At 55.6% G+C, this 20,800-nt stretch overlaps 2 protein-coding genes across 5 annotated transcripts in view; one reads left to right on the plus strand and one right to left on the minus strand.

Moving 5' to 3' along the window:
* Macrod1 (mono-ADP ribosylhydrolase 1) overlaps nt 1-12,810 on the plus strand; it is a 162,195-nt gene extending 149,385 nt beyond the window's left edge. Inside the window, exons 4-11 of one of the 3 annotated variants that reach the window (XM_008838970.3) lie at nt 83-112; nt 11,172-11,288; nt 11,596-11,717; nt 11,816-11,846; nt 11,928-12,001; nt 12,288-12,369; nt 12,465-12,499; nt 12,656-12,810. In XM_008838970.3, the coding sequence (XP_008837192.1) occupies nt 83-112; nt 11,172-11,288; nt 11,596-11,717; nt 11,816-11,846; nt 11,928-12,001; nt 12,288-12,369; nt 12,465-12,469 (461 nt within the window). In that variant the 3' untranslated portion in view covers nt 12,470-12,499; nt 12,656-12,810. The remainder of the gene's footprint in view (nt 1-82; nt 113-11,171; nt 11,289-11,595; nt 11,718-11,815; nt 11,847-11,927; nt 12,002-12,287; nt 12,370-12,464; nt 12,500-12,655) is intronic. The other 2 variants (XM_008838969.3, XM_029566356.1) reach the window with 2 other exon arrangements.
* Nucleotides 12,811-12,936: 126 nt separating this feature from the next.
* The window catches only part of Otub1 (OTU deubiquitinase, ubiquitin aldehyde binding 1), an 8,278-nt gene continuing 414 nt past the window's right edge, over nt 12,937-20,800 (minus strand). Inside the window, exons 2-7 of one of the 2 annotated variants that reach the window (XM_008838972.3) lie at nt 19,190-19,251; nt 18,863-18,961; nt 14,630-14,748; nt 14,365-14,449; nt 14,061-14,255; nt 12,937-13,932 (exon numbers count right to left, since the gene is read on the minus strand). In XM_008838972.3, the coding sequence (XP_008837194.1) occupies nt 13,735-13,932; nt 14,061-14,255; nt 14,365-14,449; nt 14,630-14,748; nt 18,863-18,961; nt 19,190-19,251 (758 nt within the window). In that variant the 3' untranslated portion in view covers nt 12,937-13,734. Of the gene's footprint in view, nt 13,933-14,060; nt 14,256-14,364; nt 14,450-14,629; nt 14,749-18,862; nt 18,989-19,189; nt 19,252-20,800 lie in introns of both variants that reach the window. The other variant, XM_008838971.3, reaches the window with a different exon arrangement.

Below are 20,800 nucleotides of genomic sequence, written 5' to 3' on the forward strand. Positions count from 1 at the left end.
CATACTCACTCGCCTCTCTCTCTCTCTCTCTCTCTCTCTCTCTCTCTCTCTCTCTCTCTCTCTCTCTCTCTCTCCCTTTCAGCCAACAGTTCCCTGCTGGGAGGTGGAGGTGGTAAGTACTTGGACTCCCAATGTCTTGGGGGAGGGTGGAGTGGGGGAGGGTATGTAACCCCTGCTTCATCCTTCATGATCTCACTGTCTCAGTCAGGCCCCTCTGGTGTCCCCATAGCCAAAATTATTCTCTGTTGCATTATCCATTTCCACCCTGAAAACTCCCGGGTACTCTACCAGGCAGTGTCTGCCTTGGCACCCAGCTCAGGCCAGCACAGAGTGAGCACTGCAACACCTTGTGAGGAGCTGGGTGTGTGACAGGGGACCCTGAGGATGCCCCTGTGTGCTATTGTAATGTCCACCATGAAGCAGCTCTGGTGGTGATCAGGATGGCTGGCCAGCAGGGACACAGGCCAATGCATCCGGTATTCCTAGAGGGGCATCCCTGTGGCCCCACACCTGCCTCCAGTAGCCTCCTGCTGTCCACCCAGCCCCTTAGCCCCCAGCCCGGCGGCTGCTCTGCACAGCAGCAGGATGATTGGTGAGCCAGGGGCCAGGGGTTAATGCGCCGTCGGATAAATCCCGGGGGTGGTGTTTACGGCAGTGGTGGTGGGGTCCAGGCCAGGTTTTAAAAGGGGGGAAATAAAAGGGGCAGAGAAGGTCAGGAATAAATAAGCACAGCGCTAAGAGCTGTCGGTGACCAGCCAGGATGCAGGGAGCTGTTTGTAGTTGGAGATGCCTTCCCTCCCCCCACTACTGTCCTCTAGCTGTCCCTGTGGAGGTCACCGCTACCCAGAATGGGGACTGAGCACCCATGGACGGGGCTTGAGGACCTGCCCTTTGAGAGGACCAGGCTCTCTGTGGTGAATGCCCTGCCCATAGTGCCCCACCTGTAGCTCTCCTCCCCTTGTCCATTCATTCACCACCCAGCACTCAGCACCTACTGTGCTGAGGACCCTGAACTGGGCACTGACAGAGCCTGCCTGGGAGACAGGCCTGATGTCTGTCAGGTGGAGCTCCCGGTATCCATGAGAACACTGGAGATGGCAAGGAGACGAGGGTCCTAGGCACCACGGCAGCTCAGCCTGGAGTACCTGTTCATCTTGGGCATCGGGGAGATTTCTGGAAGGAGGCAGAGACTGAACTGAACTGCTAAGGAGATGTGGGAGGGGTGTCCTGGACAGTGGTAACATGCAAAGACCTGGATGTGAAGGAAGAGAGAGAGGGGCTTTGGGGGAGATCAAGGGGCTTTGGGGAGCCTCTGCTAATCAAAGGCCTGAGATTCCAGCCGAGGGGCAGGGAAGGCAGAGTTTCAAGTTGGGAAGGTGAAAGATCACAAAAATGCATGGGTCTTTCTGAACCCTCACCTCCTTCAGAATCACAGCTAAAGCCCTTACCGTGACTCACAAGGTCCCCAGGAACCTCTCAGAATCACCTGTGTACTCCAGGCCCTGCCCACTGGACCATGGTTGCTTCCTTACACTGTGGAACAGGCCAGACCCACTCTAGCCTTGGGGTCTCTGCATTAACTGTTCCCTCTGCCCAAAATGCTCTTCCTGAGGCTGCCAGATGCCTCCTCCCTTCCCTTTCACAAGCCTTTACTTAAATGTCATTTTCTCAGCAGGGCCCACACTGACCCTTGGCTGAGATGGCACCCACTTTCCCTGGTCCACCCTGACTGCTCACTGTGCTGTGGCTGTTTTTCCCCAAACTAACATGTGGTGTGACTCATTCTTTACTATGTTCACTGACTTCTTCCCCTCAAGAAGGAAAGGCAGAGCCATCCAGAAGTGGGTCTGGGACAGCCTTACACGTTAAGGGATGGACTGGCCCCCAAGAGCAGCCTGTAGGAAACTTAGAGGTTGCAGGCTGAGCAAAGCAAGGGGTGTGGCTTGTAGGCATCCTAGTGCCTGCCCTAATCAGGTGTGTGTAGGGGTGTGAGTGTGTGTGTGTGTGTGTGTGTGTGTCCAGAGGCATGCTGGGGTGCTATGGTACTCTTTGCAGTCTTGGGGGTACAGGGAGGCTTGACAGACTTGAAGATGGATGGGGTGGTGACCCTGGAGGAAGTAGGCCTGGAGTCCAACCTTTCAATGCAACTGAGATTTATGGAACCTCGGCACTGCTCGGCTGGGGCTGTCACTCTGTTAATGTGATTGGAACAGGTGGAGGTACAGGAGGAGCCCGAGGAGGGTTGAGGCAGAACTGGTTGGGTCTGGCATCTGAGGTGAAATGGAGCTGGCCAGATACCCAGGTGCGTCTTGCCTTTACATTTGACACCTTTGCTGCCCCATCACCAACTCTGACCCTAGACAGGCTCTGAGACCCTCATGGGAGCCCGAGGTTCCTCCTACAGTAGCTCAGGCCTATACCTGCTCTCGGCTGCCCCCACCTGCCCCCCACCATCCCCATACATGTGCTGAATAAGCTGTGTCTCCTCAGCCACTGGCCAGCAATGGCCCTGCCCAGCATGCTACTGTGTTACTTTTCTCCCTGGCACTGGGTCCTTGTGACGTACTTGTCCCTTTACACTGCTCCTGACCACTTTATCACCAGAACATCCTCCCTGTGAGGGCCAGGATCCAGGACACTGAGCTCCAGACTTGTCCTCTCTCTGTGCCAGCATGTATGGATAGAAATTGTTGCTGGGCATGGTGGCACAGGCCTGTAGTCCTAGCACCTGGGAGGCAGAGCAGGCGGATCTCTGTGAGTTCCAGGCCATCTGGGCCTATAAGAAGACCCTGTCTCAAAAAGACCAAAAGAAAAAAAAGAAAGTGTAGTCTCTGTATGTGCACGTGTGTGTGTGTGTGTGTGTGTGTGTGTGTGTGTGTGTGTTGGGGCTTGGTGCTGAGAAGCTAAGAGGGGTGTCTGTGGGCACCCCCCCAAAACCTCATGAGAAACCTCCCAGGGGATGCGAAGTGGAAGGAACTTAATCCAGAGAGGACGGGACCCTTGGGCCTGCCTCGCTCCACACGGGCAGTGCTAACAGCACACTGAGTTTGGAGCCGCCCCTGACCCCCTATTCCTCCCTAGAGCTCTGTCCATGGAAACATGAGAAATGCTAGGACTCAGGACTTCCTTTGCTCTGCCTGTAGGTGACCCAGTTTGACAGTCGGCTTCTCAAGCAGGGAGCTTTGCACTTGGGTCCTGAAGGTTGAATAGGTGTTCGGAAGGCTAGCAGGCTGGAAAGGCCCAGGGAGGGTGGCCTGATGGTCCCATTGCAGCCCCAGCATCCAGTCAGAGCTGGTGACCACCAGACCCTACTCTTCTGCATTCCTTGCCCTACTTCCCAGTGGAAAGCCAGTTATTGGCCCAATAAAAGCTGTTTCAAACACTCTCCTATTGTACGGTAAGGAGGGAGGCGGGCCCTAAATCAGGATGGGAATCGACAGCTCTTCCCCCCCCCCCACCTCTCCTGTTTATTAGCACTGAAATGTTTACTTGGCGATAAGGAGCCTGCTTTCTCGGGGAGATTTGTGCATTTTTTTTTTCAATTACCCCTCGTCTTTCTCTGCCACTTTTGCACTAAAGGGATAATAAATGTATCGGAGCGTTTCAATTATTCATCTAAATCATGACTGCGCCTGCCATGGCCAAGCCTTAGTGACAGATTAATTCAGGGCCGCCTCCTCTGCTGGCATGGCCATCTCTGTCCGGGCTGGACAGCGCCCCAAAGGGCCAGTTCCAGGAGCTGGTGGTTGGGGTCAGACAGGTCCCTAGCAAGAGGGCAGGATGGAATAGGAAGGAGCCCCTGCCTGTGCCTTCTGTGTTGACAGCCCCACCCAAACCTGCAGGAGCCAGGGACTTCATCCATTCATCCATCCATCCATCTACACCCCACTTCCTGGGCCACACTGTATGGCCCTGTACAACCAGATCTAAGTACCACATTCAGAGAGAGGCCAGGCTGGCTGGACTTCCCTCACAGCCATCCCCTGTCACAGGGCCTTTGCACCTGCTACTCAGTCTTCCCTCATGCCCAGCCTTCCTATCTGACTATAGCCTCTTCATGTTCAGATAGCCTGCTAACTGTGCCCCCAAATCTAGAATCAAGAGTCTGTCATGTTCCCAGCACTGTCCCTAACTGTGCTTGGTAGTCTTTTACCATTGTTGGTTTTAACTATGTGCCGTCCCCATCTCACCACCTAAGGGGCAGGTGCAAGGGGCAGGTGCAAGGTGGGCAGCAGGTGCTGGGTGCAGACTTGTCAATGGCCAACTGTGCCTAACTGCAGCCTGGCACCTGTGAGTGCCACCATGGCCCTCTGCCCCCTCATGCAGTACCCAGCCCTCTGAGGCTGGCCATACCTTCTCCTGCTACACTGCCCATCTCCTGCTCTGCTTTCTGCCATGCATGCTTTGTCCAGGCCTCCTGGATCCCTGTCTCATGTCTCTCACTCCCTTTGACTCACCATCCTTTCTACCTCTCCTTGGCTTTTTCTTCCTCTTACCCACCTCCTCAGTCTCCTCTGTGCCTCGGAGGATTAACAAGGACTCTGAGGCCTGCCTGTCACCTCCTATGCAGCTATCTGCCATCACTACTGCTAATCTGCGATTTCTTCCATGGCTACCAGGAAAGCTGCTCAGCTGCCCTGATGAGCCGTGGTCTGATGGGTTGGATAACATGACCTCTGTGGCCTGTGGGCTGCCTTGGGTGATCTGGTGGCCAAGCTGTGTGAAGCTGGCCTGCCCAGCCCCAGCCACCTGCAGGGCCCAGGAGCAGCAGGTATCCTGAAGGTCCTTAGCTGGATACTGGACCTGAGCTGTCTGCAGAAGTAGGGGTTCCATCAGGCTTCAGCACTAAGGGTAAGCCAGAGGAGGGAACAGTGAAAGAGGCTGGAGGCTGGCTGGTACTGTGGCCCTGTTCAGAAAGGCACACAGTGTTAGAGTGAGCTCCAGACTCCTTACCACCCTGGGACTAGACCTGCACTCCCGCCCCTGGATTCAGGAGCTGGGTCTTTCTTCTTCTGTCCCTCCAAGTGGATTCCTTCTGTCACCCAGGGCTATCCTGCAGTGTCCCCTTGTAGACTGGCTTTTTCAACCACTGAATGAGCTCATTCCTGCCCCTCCCGCCTCCTGTCCTGTTCCATCGCCTCCCATTTCGCCACTCCTCACATCCATGCTGATATCTCTTCCCTGGCATCGCGTCACACCAAGCTGGCATGTGGCCACTATGTTACATATTTGTTATGGGGTGTAATGTGCAGCTGTCCGGGACCCAGAGAGTCCGGGCTTGCTCTCTCAGAATTTAGGACTTCATTTTGTGAATTGGTAAGAACCAGGAAAGGTTTAATGAGCAGGGTGGGTGTGATAGGCCCTTCCCCATCCTAGCAGAGGCCCTTGGTCACCAGCCACCCCTGCCTGAGCCCTGTTGAAAAGACAGTGCCCTGGGCAGCCAGGTATTCTGGGTGCTCACAGGCTATCTGGCAGCCCCACCCCCACTCCAGTGCCACTGGGGATCAATCATCCACAGCTCCATTTCATAGAAGGGGAAACTGAGGCTCCCTATACCACACAGCACCTGCCTTCCCTAGGTAAAAGAGTGTGGGAGCCAATCCTCCCTCAACGACTCTGGCCTCTGCCCCTTAGCCAGTGCGCACATGCCCTGCCCCCAGCAGGCAAGATGCCACCAGGCCCCTGCATGCGGCTGCCTGGGATCTTTAATAACGCAAGTGATTTTGCATGATGAATGAGGTACACCGTTGTGTACATAATGAAGCCCTAATGTTTTCAAATCTCCATTTAAGGAGCTGATCTCACCCCGTAATGAATTTCAGATCACATCGTAGCAATATCGTCCATCCGTCTTCTCCCTGGGGCGCCCACCCGCCTAGGCACCTTGAGGATGCACCCTCACAAGTGTGGGCCCTGTGTCCCACTGGGCCCAGCATAGGCCTAACTCAGAGCAGAGGCTGGTGTGGGGTTGTCAATTGAGTGAGAAACCAGAGGGGCAGCAGAGGCACTGGACGACATTATGGTCTCAGGCTGCAAGGCCCAGCTGGGCAGAGGAAGAAAGTGTGGAGGGAGCTGGGAGAGAAGGGGGTACAGGCCCCAGTGGGTCTTCACACTTCCTCGGCACACGCGGGAGCCTGGAGATCTGCAGCTCAGACATTTGCCCCTGTTAGTATTCTCTTGTGGACTCAGTTTCTCCATCTCCCCAGTGGGATCTTCCTCTTGAGCAGGAAATGGGCAAGTGGGAGTGTCTAGGGTCTGGCTGACAGCTGTCCACAGCACCAAGGTCTGGCTGATGGCATCTGTCTCCAGGCCAGAGCCCAAGGGGGCTTGGTGTCCAGATGAACAGAAGGCCCCAGCCCTCCACGAGCCCTGGCTCAAAACCCTTCTCCAGGCTCTCCGGACATCACCTGGCAAGGGTCCTGTCTCCTGAAGGAGGCTATTGAATGCTTGGCGAGGCATTCTGCCCCTCTGCCCTTGAAGTCTATAGCTGAACCTGTGCTACCCACCTGTGAAGCTTGGCAGTGTGACAAAGGTGCAGCCTCTTCCAGAATGCACATGCCAAGCAAGGAGGGGGAGGCTGCCCAGGAGGGGAAACTGAGGCACAAAGAGAAGACTGTGCCCCAGAGACAGAATGGAAATAAGAGGGACTTGGATCTGGAAAGCTCCTCCCCTGTATCCCCCAGGTTGGGTCTACTGTCACTGGTAATTGGACCCCCATTCCAGGCTCCTCTTTGCTCTGTTCTAATGGGGATCCCCACAGGAGCCCAGAAAGACCCCTAGCTCTGTGCCTCTGAGAAAGTGACTGTGCCTCTCTGGACCTTTGTCTCTACTTCTTGTGAAACAGGGTTAGTCATAGATTTTTGGTTTCTGTTCCACTTCCTTCCTAGAAAGCTGTTGAACCCTCTGGCTTTCAGTCGCCCACCTGCTGGCTACCTCCCATCCCAAGTCAGTATTCCCTACAAGTCTTTGGAGACGTTGGCGCTGAGACTCAGAGAGGTTGAGTAACCAGCCCAAAGCTACCAGCAATCTTTGACCGGAATTTCTAAACAGAAATCCCAGAAGGGGGTTATAAGAGGACCAGCCTCACAGAGTGGCAGAGGGGAATAGAGGTATCTGACCCCTTGGCAGGGGCACAGCCGCCCTCCATGTCCCCCAGGCCACTGGCTCCTCTTGTTCCTGTAAATAATTAATTAGCCCCTGCTCGCTTGTTTGTTTAGCATGAGGAATGCTCCCCCACTGAGCTGCATTTATTGCTGAATAAATTTAAATATCTAATCTCCCTTTCATGAATATTACAGCACCCTAAATAGCAGCCAACAGTCCTCAGCGACTTGCAGGGTGGTCCCCACTGGAGCCTGCCTGCCTTCTACCTTGGCTGGTCTTGCAGAGGGTCAAGCTCCAGCCCTGAGCCCCAGGCATGCCAAGGCTCCAGCCAGCACCACACCCCATCCTTGCTGGGTTGAATGGTGCTGGGAAGGGGCAAGGGTGTGAACTGAAGGTCCCAAGTTGAGTGCAGGGGTAAGCGGTCTGCCTTTACTGTCACTGGAGGGTATCTCGGCCATCTCAGTGTCTCAAAGGCTTTAGGGGGGAATAACCAGGGCAGAGGGACAGTCCAGAGAGATCTAGGAGGGCTTAGGGAGGCAAGCTGGGGTCCCCAGAGGGAAGCAACTTCAGAGGAATAGCCTAGGGACAGAAAGATTCAGGGTGATGAGAAGAAACATCCAGGATCTCCAGAGAGAGCCCTGGTGGCTGGCAGGAATGTGCAACCATGAGGAGAGCCCCAAAGCAGGCACTCTGTTGGGGGAGGTATGGATTCAGGAGGTGTAAGTGTCAGGTGCAGGGGTGGCTGTAAGGAGAGGCAGAGGCAGAGAGATAGATGGTGGCAGACATGCCTTTCTGAAGGGTTTGGAGGACACAGGCAAACACTAGTCCCTCTAGGGAAGAAAATTCCCCAGGAGAGGGAAGGCAGCCCCCTTGTGATCACAGTTGAGTCATTTCTCTGTGCCTAAGTCTCTTCTATAAGGCAGAGAAAATGGCATCACCTTCTGGGGGCTGTGAGACTCCGACAAGATGATCTGTGGGGCTGGCCCAGCACCCCAAGGTATCTGTTGCAAGAAGGTCCAATGAGGGAGAAAGGGAGGCAGACTGGCTGCTAGCCATAGTGGAAGAATGCTCAGCCTGGACCTTGTAGACAGGAGGGAGGTGGATGGGATGAGGGAAGCAGGCTTTCTGTAGGGGCTAAACTGGAGGGCTTAAAGTGTTTTGTTTTGGTGTGTGTGCCTGTGTGTTTAAATAGAGCTCAGCCCCAAGCTCGCCAAGCTGGCTTCAAACTTGCTACATAGCTGAGGATGGTGACCTCCTGCTCTTCCTGCCTCTACCTCCTGAGTGCTGGGGTCATAGGCATGAGCCTTTTGTTTTTTGGTGACTGATAGACAGACTGACAGCAGGAATGGTGGCACAGGAGGCAGAGACAGCCTGGGCTAGAGAGAGGGCAGCCTGGGCTACAGGGAGAAAACCCTGTATCAGGGGAGGGGAAGGGGGTTGGGGAGAAGACAAAATGAAGGCTGGAGTTCTCCTCTGCACTCAGGGTAGGACATCAAGGAAGGCTGGTGTATGAGTGGGAGGGCCGGGTAGGCAGGAGGGGCTGGCAGCTGAGGCCTGGATGCCAGGGCCAGCCTGTTTGAGGGAAGGTAGCATGGAGATGGTGGTCAGAGCCTGTCCCTCATCTTTGCTTTGGGGGAACCCCTCCCTAGTCATATGGTCCTAGTGCTACTCTGAAAGCTGATAGGGGTCTCCTGTGCCGGGTTTCCACTCCCTCATTCCCCTGGGTCAGTCAGAAAGACCTGTGCACGTCAGTAGGAAACCACTAGTCTCTGAAGCACAGATCTCCCCATTTGCACTTCCACACAGCTCTACCGCCAGCCAAGGTCACCTGCAGGGTGTGTCATGTGGAGTGGGAGGTGGCAGAGTGCCAGAAGGTTGAGACTGCCAGGCACCCAGGAGCGCCGTCTCCACAGATCCCCATGCTCACCCCACACTCTGTGGGCCCCCATGCACACAAACCCTGAACCTGCCACACTGTCACACTGTCATAAGGCCCAAATCACTCCGTGTCTGATCGTGTCAAGCATGCCTGGCACAGTGGTACGCCCCTGTAATCCCAGCACTCAGGAGGTGGAGGCAGGAAGATCAGGAGTTTGAGGTCATCCTCGACTCCATAGCATATTTGAGGCTAGCCTAGGCTACATGAGACTGTCTCAAAAAAGCAAAATATGGGGGTTGGAGAGATAGTTTAGTGGTTAAGAGCACTGGCTGCTCTTGCAGAGGACTCAGGTTCAGTCAGTTCCCAGCACCCACATGGTGCCTAACAACTGTAACTTCAGTTCCAGGGGATCCAAAGCTATGTGGGCATTGCATGACACTCAAACAAATAAAGTAAAAATAAATTTTAAAATTGGGGCTAGAGAGATGGCTCAACCATTAAGAGCATTGGCTGCCTTTGCAAAGGACCTAGGTTCCAATCCCAGTTCTCACATGATGGCTAAGAACCGTCTGTAACTTCAGTTCCAGGTCCAGGGGATTCAATGCCTTCTTCTAATCTCCATGGGCATTGCCCAACACGGGTGCAGTCACACACATGTAGGCAATATACTCATACACATAAAATAAAAATAAAAAATAAATGAAAAAAATTAAAAAACAAAGAAAAGGGAAAAAAGAAGAGGAAAAAGAAAAAATAATTAACTTAATGCTGGGGTATAGTTCAACAGTGGATCATGTGTCCTGGGTTCCATCCCCAGCACCACAAAATAATAATAATAAACAACTCTTTCAACATCCGGTGAGTAGGTACTGCTACTAGATTCAGAGAGGTAGAGTGATGTGCCCTGAGTCACACACCTAGAGCTGGCAAAGCTGAGCTTGGATGAGATTTGAACTCAGCCTGTCGACCTCCTCAGCCCCTGGTGTTGTGAACTGTGCTGGGTCCTCTGTGGCATCCCACTCAGAACAGACACATTGTCTGCACATGAACTCCAGACTGTGTCTTTATGGCTTGGACTTTCAGCTCTGGCCTTGCACTGGGTCATCCCTGCAAAGGACTCAGTCCTGAGGACTCCAGGTTCTCCCAACTTCTCTCCCAACCCACCTCCACCCCGAGGCCTTCTGGGAAATCACCTGGTGCTAGGCTTGAGGGAAGTTGAAAAATTACGTTTAATTGGGCCCTGTAGAGCCCAAGAGAAAACAGTAGAGGGGATGGGGATGGGGTCCAGCTGGTGACCCTGGACCTGTGCCAAGACGTTGGAGGGATTCCAAAAAGGAGAAAGGGTCAAGGTTTGGGCATCTGTAAAATGGAGCCAGGTTGTAGTGGAGCTCTTTGAATAGGCCTGGGTTCCATCACCCCTGACAGAGAAGGGTCAGGGGCGGTCGCTGTTCCTATTTGCATATGAGACTGGTCAAGCAGAGTAAAGTCTGAAGCAGTCAGGGGCGAACCAGGCTTGCCCAGGGCCTGCTTGAGCAGGGCTGCATCGTGCTTGGGCGAGTACAGCAGTAGCAGCGTCTATTGCGCACCTCTCCCAGCACACCCGGAGAGTTGTTTATCTGGGCCTGGGTCCCCAGGGTCACGAGTGAGATCCTGGAGCAGCCCTTGGATAAACAAGCCCCGGCCTGGCCTCAATTAAGCCGGATGCGCTGCTGAGAGTCAGCTAGTTACTCCGCCGGGGTTTGGGCGCCCAGGGACACCCCGAGTAGGGCAGGGAAGGAGCTGGAGAACCCGGGCTCGGCCGGGCTTGGATCTGCCCCTGCGAGCTAGGCGGCCTCGGTTCTTCACCTCGGGTTAGACCGGCCAAGTTTGGCACAGCCCTGCCAAGAACTAGGCTTTGGGACGGACTCAGCCGGAGTAGAAGTTAACTTCTACTAACTAAGCCGGCGCATCCCAGACAGACACGGCGCCACAGGGAACCTGCAGGGAGGGCCGGGCGCGCCCCCTGCCGGTCGCCCCGCGCTGCGTCGCTCCCGGGCCCGCTGAACGACGTGGTACTAGGGGCGATGGGAGCGACCGAGGGGTGCGCTGCCGGGTGGGTTCGCGCAGTGCGGCGCTGCAGGGTGGACTGGCGTGCACCGGCCTTCTCGGCCAGGTCCGGGCGGTCACTCCTGCCCCGCGTCCCCCGCAGTGGACGGCTGCATTCACCGGGCGGCAGGACCCCTGCTCACCGACGAGTGCCGGACCCTGCAGAGCTGCGAGACCGGCAAAGCCAAGATCACCTGTGGCTACCGGCTGCCGGCCAAGTGTGAGTCCCGGCACCCCACGGGCGGGGGCGGGGCGCGGCGCAGCGCTTCTTGACCCTGTGTCACCGCCCGGGAGGCAGAAAGGCGCGGGCCTTCCTTCCTCCACCCAGCAGTGGCATGCGGTGGCGTGCACACGCGGGTCCACGGTCCGGGGCACACGTGTGGCCGCCAGGGTGGGTGGGGTCCTCCCCGAGTCTCTGGACTTTGGGGAAGAAGGCTGTTCCTGCCCCTCCGGCCCGAAAGCGCGCGAGCCGAAGCCGGCGCGGGGGCCACGGCGAGTCTCACTGAGCCCACGGTGGGTCCCCGCAGACGTCATCCACACGGTGGGGCCCATCGCCGTGGGGCAGCCCAGCGCCAGCCAGGCGGCCGAGCTCCGCAGCTGCTACCTGAGCAGCCTAGACTTGCTGCTGGAGCACCGGCTCCGCTCGGTGGTAGGCGACCGCAGGCGGCGGGGTGGGGTCGGGGTCGGCCCGCGGGGGGCAGCCGCCGTGACCGAAACCCCATTCTCTCCCACCTGCCCTTGCCCCAGGCGTTCCCTTGCATCTCCACCGGCGTGTTTGGTGAGTGGGGTCTGAAGAGAAAGGCGGGGAGCGGGCGGGCCCGGGAGCGAGGCCAGACCTAGATTCCCCTCCACCCGCCAGGCTACCCCAATGAGGCGGCGGCAGAGGTGGTGCTGGCTGCGCTGCGGGAGTGGCTGGAGCAGCACAAGGACAAGGTGAGGCCTGGGATGGGGCGAAAGGTGTTTCCTGGCCCGGTTGGTCACTGCGGTGGGAGCCGCTCGGAGGGCAGCGCGAGGTCGGCGGGCAGGGTTGGTGCCAGCCTTCCCAGCTGGCGCTTGTTGTGGGGCAGCGGTGAGAAGGGGGGCGAGCGGTGGGCCTGAAGCCATCTGTGAAGGGCAGTTGAACTCTCAAATTCCAGTAGGGCACAGGCAGGTGAGAACCTGCTGGGGCTGGGAGGCAAGATTGAGGGGCCAGCAGGAGCCTGAGCACTCCTTGGCACAGGTGGATCGGCTCATCATCTGCGTGTTCCTCGAGAAAGACGAGGGCATTTACCGAGACCGGCTGCCCCACTACTTCCCTGTGGGTATGTGCCCTTGCTGTCCCCCATGGGATCCCCCAGGTCAGCCCTGTCCCTTTCCTATGGCCCTGGGGCGGCTCTCACTGTCCTCTGCCTTCCAGCCTGAGGCTCCCGCAGCCCATTCTGACCAGGACTGGTAAGCAAGGCCTGGCCGGGTGTGGTGTGACACTAACCAGGCCCTCTAATAACCTGCTGACCCTCCCCTCCCCTCCCCTCCACGCAGGGGGGAGGGGGAGCCGCCGGCCAGGAAGTTTCACAAGTTAACTCCCTTTGACCTCTGCTCTGCCCTCAGACCCGCCTGGGCCTGCCGGACCTCACTCCCAGCTCTGAGGGGTCTCAGAAGCTTGCAGCTTATTCCAGCCTGGCTACAGAGTTCTGTCGGTTCCCTCAGGTGTCCTGTCTTACCCCAAACCACTTCCAAATAAAGCTGGCCATTGCAGCTCCCACTGTCCTGAGTGCTGAGGTCTGGTTGGGGCCCAGTGGGGGTTGAGTCTTGGGCACTGCTTTGGATTAGAGGCTGCAAGGGCCCTGGGTGAGCCAGGAGGGTAGAGGCATGGGCCAGACAGCAGAGGCAGCAGCAGCACTTCACATTTATTGAGGGCTGAGACCCCAAATGTGCTGGGGTGGAAAAGAGAGGAAGGCAAAGAGGCAAACAATGCAGATATGGCCAAAGCCAAGGGGTGCAGAGCTGGGACAGGCAGGGGCTCAAGGAACAGAACTGGCAAGCCCTGCCTAGATATGAGCCCTGATGTTCCCTCCCACAGGAGGTTGGCTCCTTCTGGGGGCCCACTGCCTAGCTCCCTCCACCTACCCTGGGCCAGCCCCACCCCCCTACAATCCTCTCATCCTAGGACTCCCCAATCATGCAGACCACTGGAGGTCAGGGAGCTGGGGATCTGGCGCCCTGGCTGGGATAACAAGCCTATGAGGAGCAGCATGGAGTATGGGTGGGCTGGGACCCCTGGCCAAGTCCCCAAGGAACCTCGAGGGTTCCCACTGAAGCCCCTGGGCAAGCTAAGAAGTAAAGGTAAAGGGGAGGCCTTAGGAAAGAAAGCACAACTCCAAGAAACCAGGAAGGGCCCCTGTAGGCCTAGCCCTCTCAAACCTCTTGGTGGGAATTCTTGGGGGACCCACCTAGGGGGAAGGGATAGCCAGAGACACAGCAGCCAGTGGGCAGGTGGGCAGGAGCAGCAGAGCAGGGACACGCACACTCGGGCTCACCACCAGCATCCCCTTTAATAAAACGTGAAAGATGTGACAGGAAGAGGGAGGAGTGAAATACGACCATTTACAACCACAAAAAAAAAACCTCTGTACATATCTGGCGCCTGGCAGAGGGGAGGCAGGCAAGGCGCAGCAGGCCAGCTGGTCCTATTTGTAGAGGATATCGTAGTGTCCAGGCCGGTAGAGAAGGTAGACCTTGGGCTCAGAGCCCTCAGGGAAGACATGTGGGTTGGTGGTGCCGCCCTCACCGCGGTCCATGTATTCCACTTGGATGGACACGCTGAGAGCTTGGGCCAGTGCAATGATGTGGATGTGGTCACTCTCCTTGCACATGGGTTCCACCTCCTGTGGCACAGGGGCAGGTCAGGCCTGTCCTGGCACCCCTCCCCTGGCCACACACTCTTCCCCCAGCACTCCCCACCCTGCAACGAGAAAAGGAAGGTCCCAAAGCAGAGGTAGGGAAGGGGCAGCACCTGCTGGCAGAACTCCTTGACAGTCCGGCCGCCCTCAATGAAGTGCTCAAAGAACTTGCTCTCCCGCTGCAGATAGCCAGAGGTGAGCAGCCGCAGGTAGACCACGAGGTAGTCTGAGGTGCTCTGGTCATTGAAGGAGGCCAGTAGGTCAGCTACTGAGGTCTGCTTTTCCACCTGCTCGATCAGGTCCATAAACTGCCCCACCAGAGACAAAAGGGAAGATGAGGGAGGAAAGGTCCACCTCCGCACAGCCTGGTGAGCTGACCTCCCCACTGGCCCTGCCTGACACTGAAGGGGGACTCACCGTGTTGTGGAAGTCCTCAATTGTGAACTCAGTGAAGCCCTGGGATACCAGGTCCTCTTTGCTCTTGGCAGACACAGCCTTGAACCTGTGGGTGGGAGGGGATGGGAGGCCAGTGTGGGCTCCTCAGCCAGCACAGCAGGGGCCCAGCCAGCCCAGCCAAGGCCACCCACCCAACTCAAATGGAAGCCCCAAGCAGCCTAGCTAATTGAAGGCCTACGGCTGGCCTGCTTATTCAATGAGAGCCCCCAGTGCCTGCCATCCTCACCGCTGCAGCTCCTTGCTGTCATCCAGCAGTGCTTCCAAGTGGGAGAAGCCAAACGCTCGATAGAAGCAATTGCCATCGGGCCTGGTCTTCCGGATGTAGGAATACTTTTTGTGGAGGTCCTGCAGAGGGGCAGCCCCCACCAAGTCCTTAAAAAAACAAGCCAGGCCAGAGCCAGCCCAAGAAACATCCCTAACAGCAGGTGGCAACCAAGTTCCAGTGTTCCCACCTCCTGGCAGCTGAAATGAGGCCACCGAATCACCCAAGGCTCCAGGAAGCCATGTACTTATGTATTACATGGTCACCGAAGTTGTCACCAGCTGCTGGCCATGTGGGTGCTACTGGCTACAGTGCTGTTTGCTTGGTGACCAAAGCCATCCTTGCTCAATGCAGCTTTTTAGGTCTTAGCCAACATAGTGGTGTATGCCTTTAATCCCACCTCTTGGGCAGATCTGAGATCCAGAAAAGCCTGGTCTACATGGCGAGTTCCAGGTCAACTGGGGCTACAGGGAGACCCTGTCTTGGGGGAGGGGGGCAGCAGCTTTTCAGGTCTTTTTTTGTGGTTGTTGAGACAGGGTCTCCCTGTAGCCCCAGCTGATCTGGAACATGTAAACCAAGTTGGCCTGGATCTCATAGAATCTGCCTGTTTCTGCCTCCCAAATGTTGGGATAGTAAAGGCAACTTTCAAGGTTTTTCAACCCAAGCAAGATGAGGCAGGGGCACAGGGCAAGCCACACCACCAGCTGCTTGAGGCTCCTCTGCCCAGCCAGGCTCTAGCCACACAGCTCCCTGGCTCCTTTCCCACAGTCCTGAGGCTAAACCAGCTCCCTTGTCCATTTCAGCTTCTGCCCATGCTGCTCACAGCAGGTACCATCTCCTTGAGCCTTTTCCACTTCCTTCTGTCTCTTGCATGTCCTGACAAGAGTGACTCCTGGCGCTGCCTGGCAAGCGGCCCCATCACCCACCTGGACACACTCCTTCCTCACTCCCCACTCCTCAGCCTGCCTCTGCCTCAGATGACTACCCTCAGGCAACCCTCAGGGATGACAGTCCTTTCATAGAATACCTCAATCCCCATCAGTACAAAGGCCCTGGGATCTCAGCTGCCACTAAGCTACCCCACACCAACCTGTGCCCTCCTTCAGTTTCGAGGATATCCCCCTACTGGTTTAGATCCCTAGGGCACATGAACAGCCACCCAGGTCTTCCAATGAAAACAAATTCCTATGGGAGGCTTTTGTCCCAGCCAGGTCCAGTATCAGGGTCAAATCAACCCTCCGCATACCTGCAAGGCCTCTTGGCAGTGGCAGCTCAGACAGCACCACTAGGCCCAGTCCTGGGGACTTCCCTCATGGCTGGCAGTCCCACCTTTTCCTTGTTTACCTGCTTGCTTTCAGGCTGCCTCTCATCTTTCTCCATTCTCAAGGGCAGGGCTGCCACCAGACCATATAGTACCCTTTCTCAAGGGACCTGACAGTCAACACACTCAGACACAGGGCTTCCTGCCTGCCAGTGAACACAGGCATGTCGTGTACCAGGGAGTCAACAGCAGCTCAGGCCTAGGAAAACTTCCACCTCAAACCACGGACTCGCTTAGTGCTGGCAGTTTTATGTGAGCAGTTCTGAGTTGTCTTCACCTCCTAGTCTTCAGATCCATTTTTTCCTTTCCTTTTGGTTTTGAGACTGGGTCTGTACAGCTCCAGCTGGCCTCAAATTTGCATAAATCTTCCTGCCTCAGCCTCCTGAGTGCTGTGATTCCAGCCTGCCACACCCCGATACAGTTCCACTTTTGATCCTCCACCTCCCCGACACCTCCCCATTGTCCCATAGACAGTTGCCATTGCTAGGCATCTACCTCACACCAAACTGCTCTTCGCCTGGCTTTGTCACCTGTCACCACAACCTCATGGGTGGCTCATTTCTCCCCCACCACATGCACCCAACAGCAGATCCCTTGGGCTCTTCATTCAGCACACCTAGCACGCAACCACTCCTCACCAAGCAGTCCTGTCACTGTGCTTTCTGTGGGTTTTCCGGTCAAAGCCCCCTTGCCGCTCCCACCTCCACCCTCTGGAGCTGATTCTCACTCATGAAGCAACAGTGACCACAGGAACCCTACAAGCTGGTCTCTCTCTCAGCCCTTTCCCTCACTGCACCCTTGTACAGGCTCACACACTCCCAAGCCAAACTGGCCTCCAGGAAGCCCCCCCCCCACACCTGGATGCCCTCCTCCTCCCACACTGCTCTCAGACACCCTGTCACTTGCTCCCTTCTTTTCTTTCATTAAATACCACCTTCTCAGGGAGGCCTTCGCCCACCACTCCTATTTAAAATCGCAACCCTCCCACTCCCTATCGCCTTCCTTTCTTTCCATAGTACTCACCACCTCTAACAACCAAACTTTGTTGGGGGAAGGGGGAGGTTGAGACAAGGTTTTGCTATGTAGTACAGGCTGATCTTGATCCTCCTGCCTCATCCTCTCAAGTCCTGATTACAGATACACACCACACAAACCTTCTGGCTTCCATTTGTCTTTCACTCGTCCCTGTGTGAAAGGACCACAATGTGTCAGTCCCTACTCCATCTCCAGTACCTCAAGCAGCACCTGGAGCCAGCAAACATAACATGACCAGCACACAGTGGCTGCAGAGTGCCCAAGTGCTCTGCCACTACAGTCACACTGGGCACATAATCTGCCAGGCACCCTATGAATGCTCATGCCCATTCCTGCACATCCTTAGCTCTGCATAGAAGCCAAGTCCACACCCAGGTCAGCCTGTGCTCTGCTGTCACTACCCTTTCTCTCTGCCCAGGGAGAAGACACAGGGCACAGTGTGTGTGGGGGGGTAGGTGCTGAGGCAGTCTGCTGCAGACAGCCCTCTCTATATACATTCAAACATTTTGCTGAATGACTCAATAATAGGAAGAGCCTGAACACCATCCTGTTGGATTTATGAGGTGGCCTAGTATAATAGGTGGCCCTGGAAAAAGGGCACCACTCTGCTAACTGGCACATGGGGAAGGAACAGCCTACTTACTGCTTCCTAAGCCCCTGCTGGGCAGCAATAACACTGAGTTCAGCACCTTCCCTGAACCTGCCCCATAGGCAGATAACTCATGTCAGAGATCCAGGCCTGCCCAAGGTCACACAGCTGGAATGCAGAGACCTGCCCAGCTCAAAGTCTGGGCCTTCATCATCCTACAGGTCTCTTGGGGAGCTCCCAAACCCCGTGAACAGTGGGTGTGAAGAGACCACAGACCAAACACAGCTGGATCTGGCTTGCAGGTGGGTTGTTTAGCCTTAACAGTTTTTCCCTTGGTGCTGAATACTACATACATGCTACTACATTTTAATTTTTTTAAAATTTGGTTTTGAGACAGGGTCTCCCTGTAGCTCCAGCTGGCCTGGAGCTCTTTATGTAGACCAGGCTGGCCTTGAACTCACAGAGATCCTCCTGCCTCTACCTCCTGAGCACTGTGATTAAAGATGTGCACCACTGTCAGGAGAGCTCATGAATTCTGGCTTCTTTTGCAACAGGGGATACTTCCTATCATGTCTGGCTGTTTCTGAGATGTAGTGCCCTCCCAGTTAACTTCTCTACTAGCTTTACTCACTGGGGTACGTGCCTGGCTACCCCAGGGGCCCACCTCCAGGTAGAGGGTCTAAGCATCTTTGATCTTTGGAGAAAATGGAAGAATTATCATTTTCTAACTCCCCAGCCTGCATCTACTGGATACTGTTTTCATACCAGGTACCAGGGTCACACTTGAACCTCTACTGCTCCCAGCTGTGGGAGTGGCTGGTGAAGGAGCTTGCCTCAGTTTGAGTGATGCAGCAGGGCCCCCCGCCCCCAAAGAGGCCCTACCCTTCACAAAGATCCAGGAGGCAGACTCTGGAACAGATCTCTATGTGACCCACCTGCCCGGCCCAATACCAGCAAGGTCAACCCCTGGCTTGGCACTGAGATGTCACCTACCTCAACCTCACAGCCACCCTACAGGCAGATGCTTTCACTGTCCCTATTTTACAGATGAGGACCCAGGGCTCAGAGACACTGAAGGACCTGCCAAGAAGACAGCTGCTGAGTGGCAATCTGGATGTGAATGGAGGTCTCAGTCCAGAGTCTGTACACTTCAGGATAGTGTCCCCCCAGCACCCAACCCTCTCAGAGACTAGGCCTGGCAAGAAGCAGGTCAGAAGCAGGCACTCTCCTGCCCCTCTGGCCAGGCTCCCACCTTGATCTTCTGTTGGTAGATATTGTCATCCTCAGCATATTCCTTGTACAGGACTGAGAGCTCCAGCCGCTCTGACACCAGAGGATTCTGCACAGCGATCTGGAAGTGGTAGAAATTCATCACGCTCTGCCAGGGAGATGGAGGAACCCATGCTTGACACAAAAGGAGTGCTGAGCCAGTTACCCAGCAACCTCCATAAAAGCATCAGGTACCTAGCTTGGCTAGAGAGGAGAGGGCTTCCAAAGACAGCAGGCCTCAAGCCCTGACTCTGCACCCATACCACACAGTCCCTGGCCACTGCCTCCCTGGCCTTCTTCCATCCCTTACCTCTTGCTGAATTCGGTCCTGCTGAGCCATAATGGCTTCATCGTAGGCCAGACAGTTAACACCTGCAAAAGGAAAAAAGGACCAGGAGTAATGTCCCATCTGGCCATCTCTTTTTCAGGCAGCTTTGGCAGAACAGGGTTGTAATCTGGAAGCTTGTGTCTTACACCCTGCTCCACCCAACTGTGTAATCACGGTAAAGTTCCTTCTCCTTGGGTTTTCATTTCATCTTTAAATGGAGATGGTAAAGGTGGGTATGGTGTTATCTGGGAGGCTAAGGCAGGGAAACTGAAAGTTCAAGACTATCCTGAACTACAACCAAAGCCCAGCATAAAAAAATAGATAAAAATAAACGGGGGGAGGGCAGATGGGTGTGGCAGTGCACACCTGTCAGTTCCAGCACCCAGGAGTTAGAGATCAGCCCTGGAAATAGAGGAAGACCCTAACTGGGAGGGTAGAGTGTGAGGGAACAGCTGAGGCATTTACCCTATGTCACTGTGTGAGGCCTTTGATTCTATCTCTAGTACCTCCCAAAATTAAGTAAATAAAAATTGAGAGTGTGTGAAGATCACCCCAAGGAACTCTTCCACTGTGATACCTCCTTCCTCCCTGATTTCTAACATCACTTCCTAGCAGCCTGGGAATGCTCCAGGGAAGTCTGTGTGGGACAGCAAGATGAGGTAGAGAGTCCTAGCCCTAGTGAGAGCATCCCACAGCATGCAATTTACTGGGGCACACCCTTCATCCTTATCCTCTGGTTCTGGGTGTTGTTAATGGTGCCTATTTTCCAAATAAAAACACAGAAAGGTGAAGTGATCTTGCCCAAGGTCACCACCAGCTAAGAGAGGTGTGGGCACATTTGCCTCGTTCCAATCAGAGCTCTCTGCCACAATGTCTCTTACCACCTCACTGCAGAGCCCTCTACCCTCAGCTATAAAATGGGTGCACAGCTCCCAGGATGATGATATGCTGGCATTCTGACAGCAGCTGGTGGTATCTAACCACTTCCTAGAGTAATCCACGGATTGGGCAGGGTCCATCCTATGGACCCCACTCTAAGCAACTATTGGATAGGGGACCGGAGACCAGAATTCTAGTCCTGTATCCTTATATCCATGTGATCTGGGAACAAGTTCCTTGCTTCCGGGCACCTGGACTTTCGAGTCCTCTCAAGTGCGGGGTTAGTGTGTGGAGCGTGTGATGACTTTTAAAGGCAATCTTTTGGGGCCTGGCTATCCCTGTTCTCGGCTGTGCCTCTGGTCCTACCACAGGGCCGCCCTCCCACCCATGTGACCTACTCAGCCCCTACTGCCCGAGTCTTGGGTAAATGTGGAAAGGCGTGACCGTTTTTTTTTTTTTTTTTTTCCTTTAACGACTCCTCCCCTCAGAGGGGTCTAAGAAAACAATGCCTGGACCTTAGGCACCGAGCCGAGGGAGAAGAGGGCCCGCGGGGCGCTTCCAGCTCAGCAGCCTGGCGACACTCGATGCCCTCAGGTGCTAGGGAAAGGCGGGCGGCTCACCGGGCCTAGGTTTGGGCCGGCCGGCGAGGACCGGGGCGGGCGAGCGACAGGGGCCGGCGGGGCGCGGCGGGCCGGGCGGAGGCGGGGCTGCCCA

The sequence above is a fragment of the Nannospalax galili genome, unplaced genomic scaffold, assembly GCF_000622305.1.
Source record: "Nannospalax galili isolate Female #2095 unplaced genomic scaffold, S.galili_v1.0 scaffold1659, whole genome shotgun sequence".
In the NCBI taxonomy this organism is placed as follows: Eukaryota; Metazoa; Chordata; class Mammalia; order Rodentia; family Spalacidae; genus Nannospalax; species Nannospalax galili.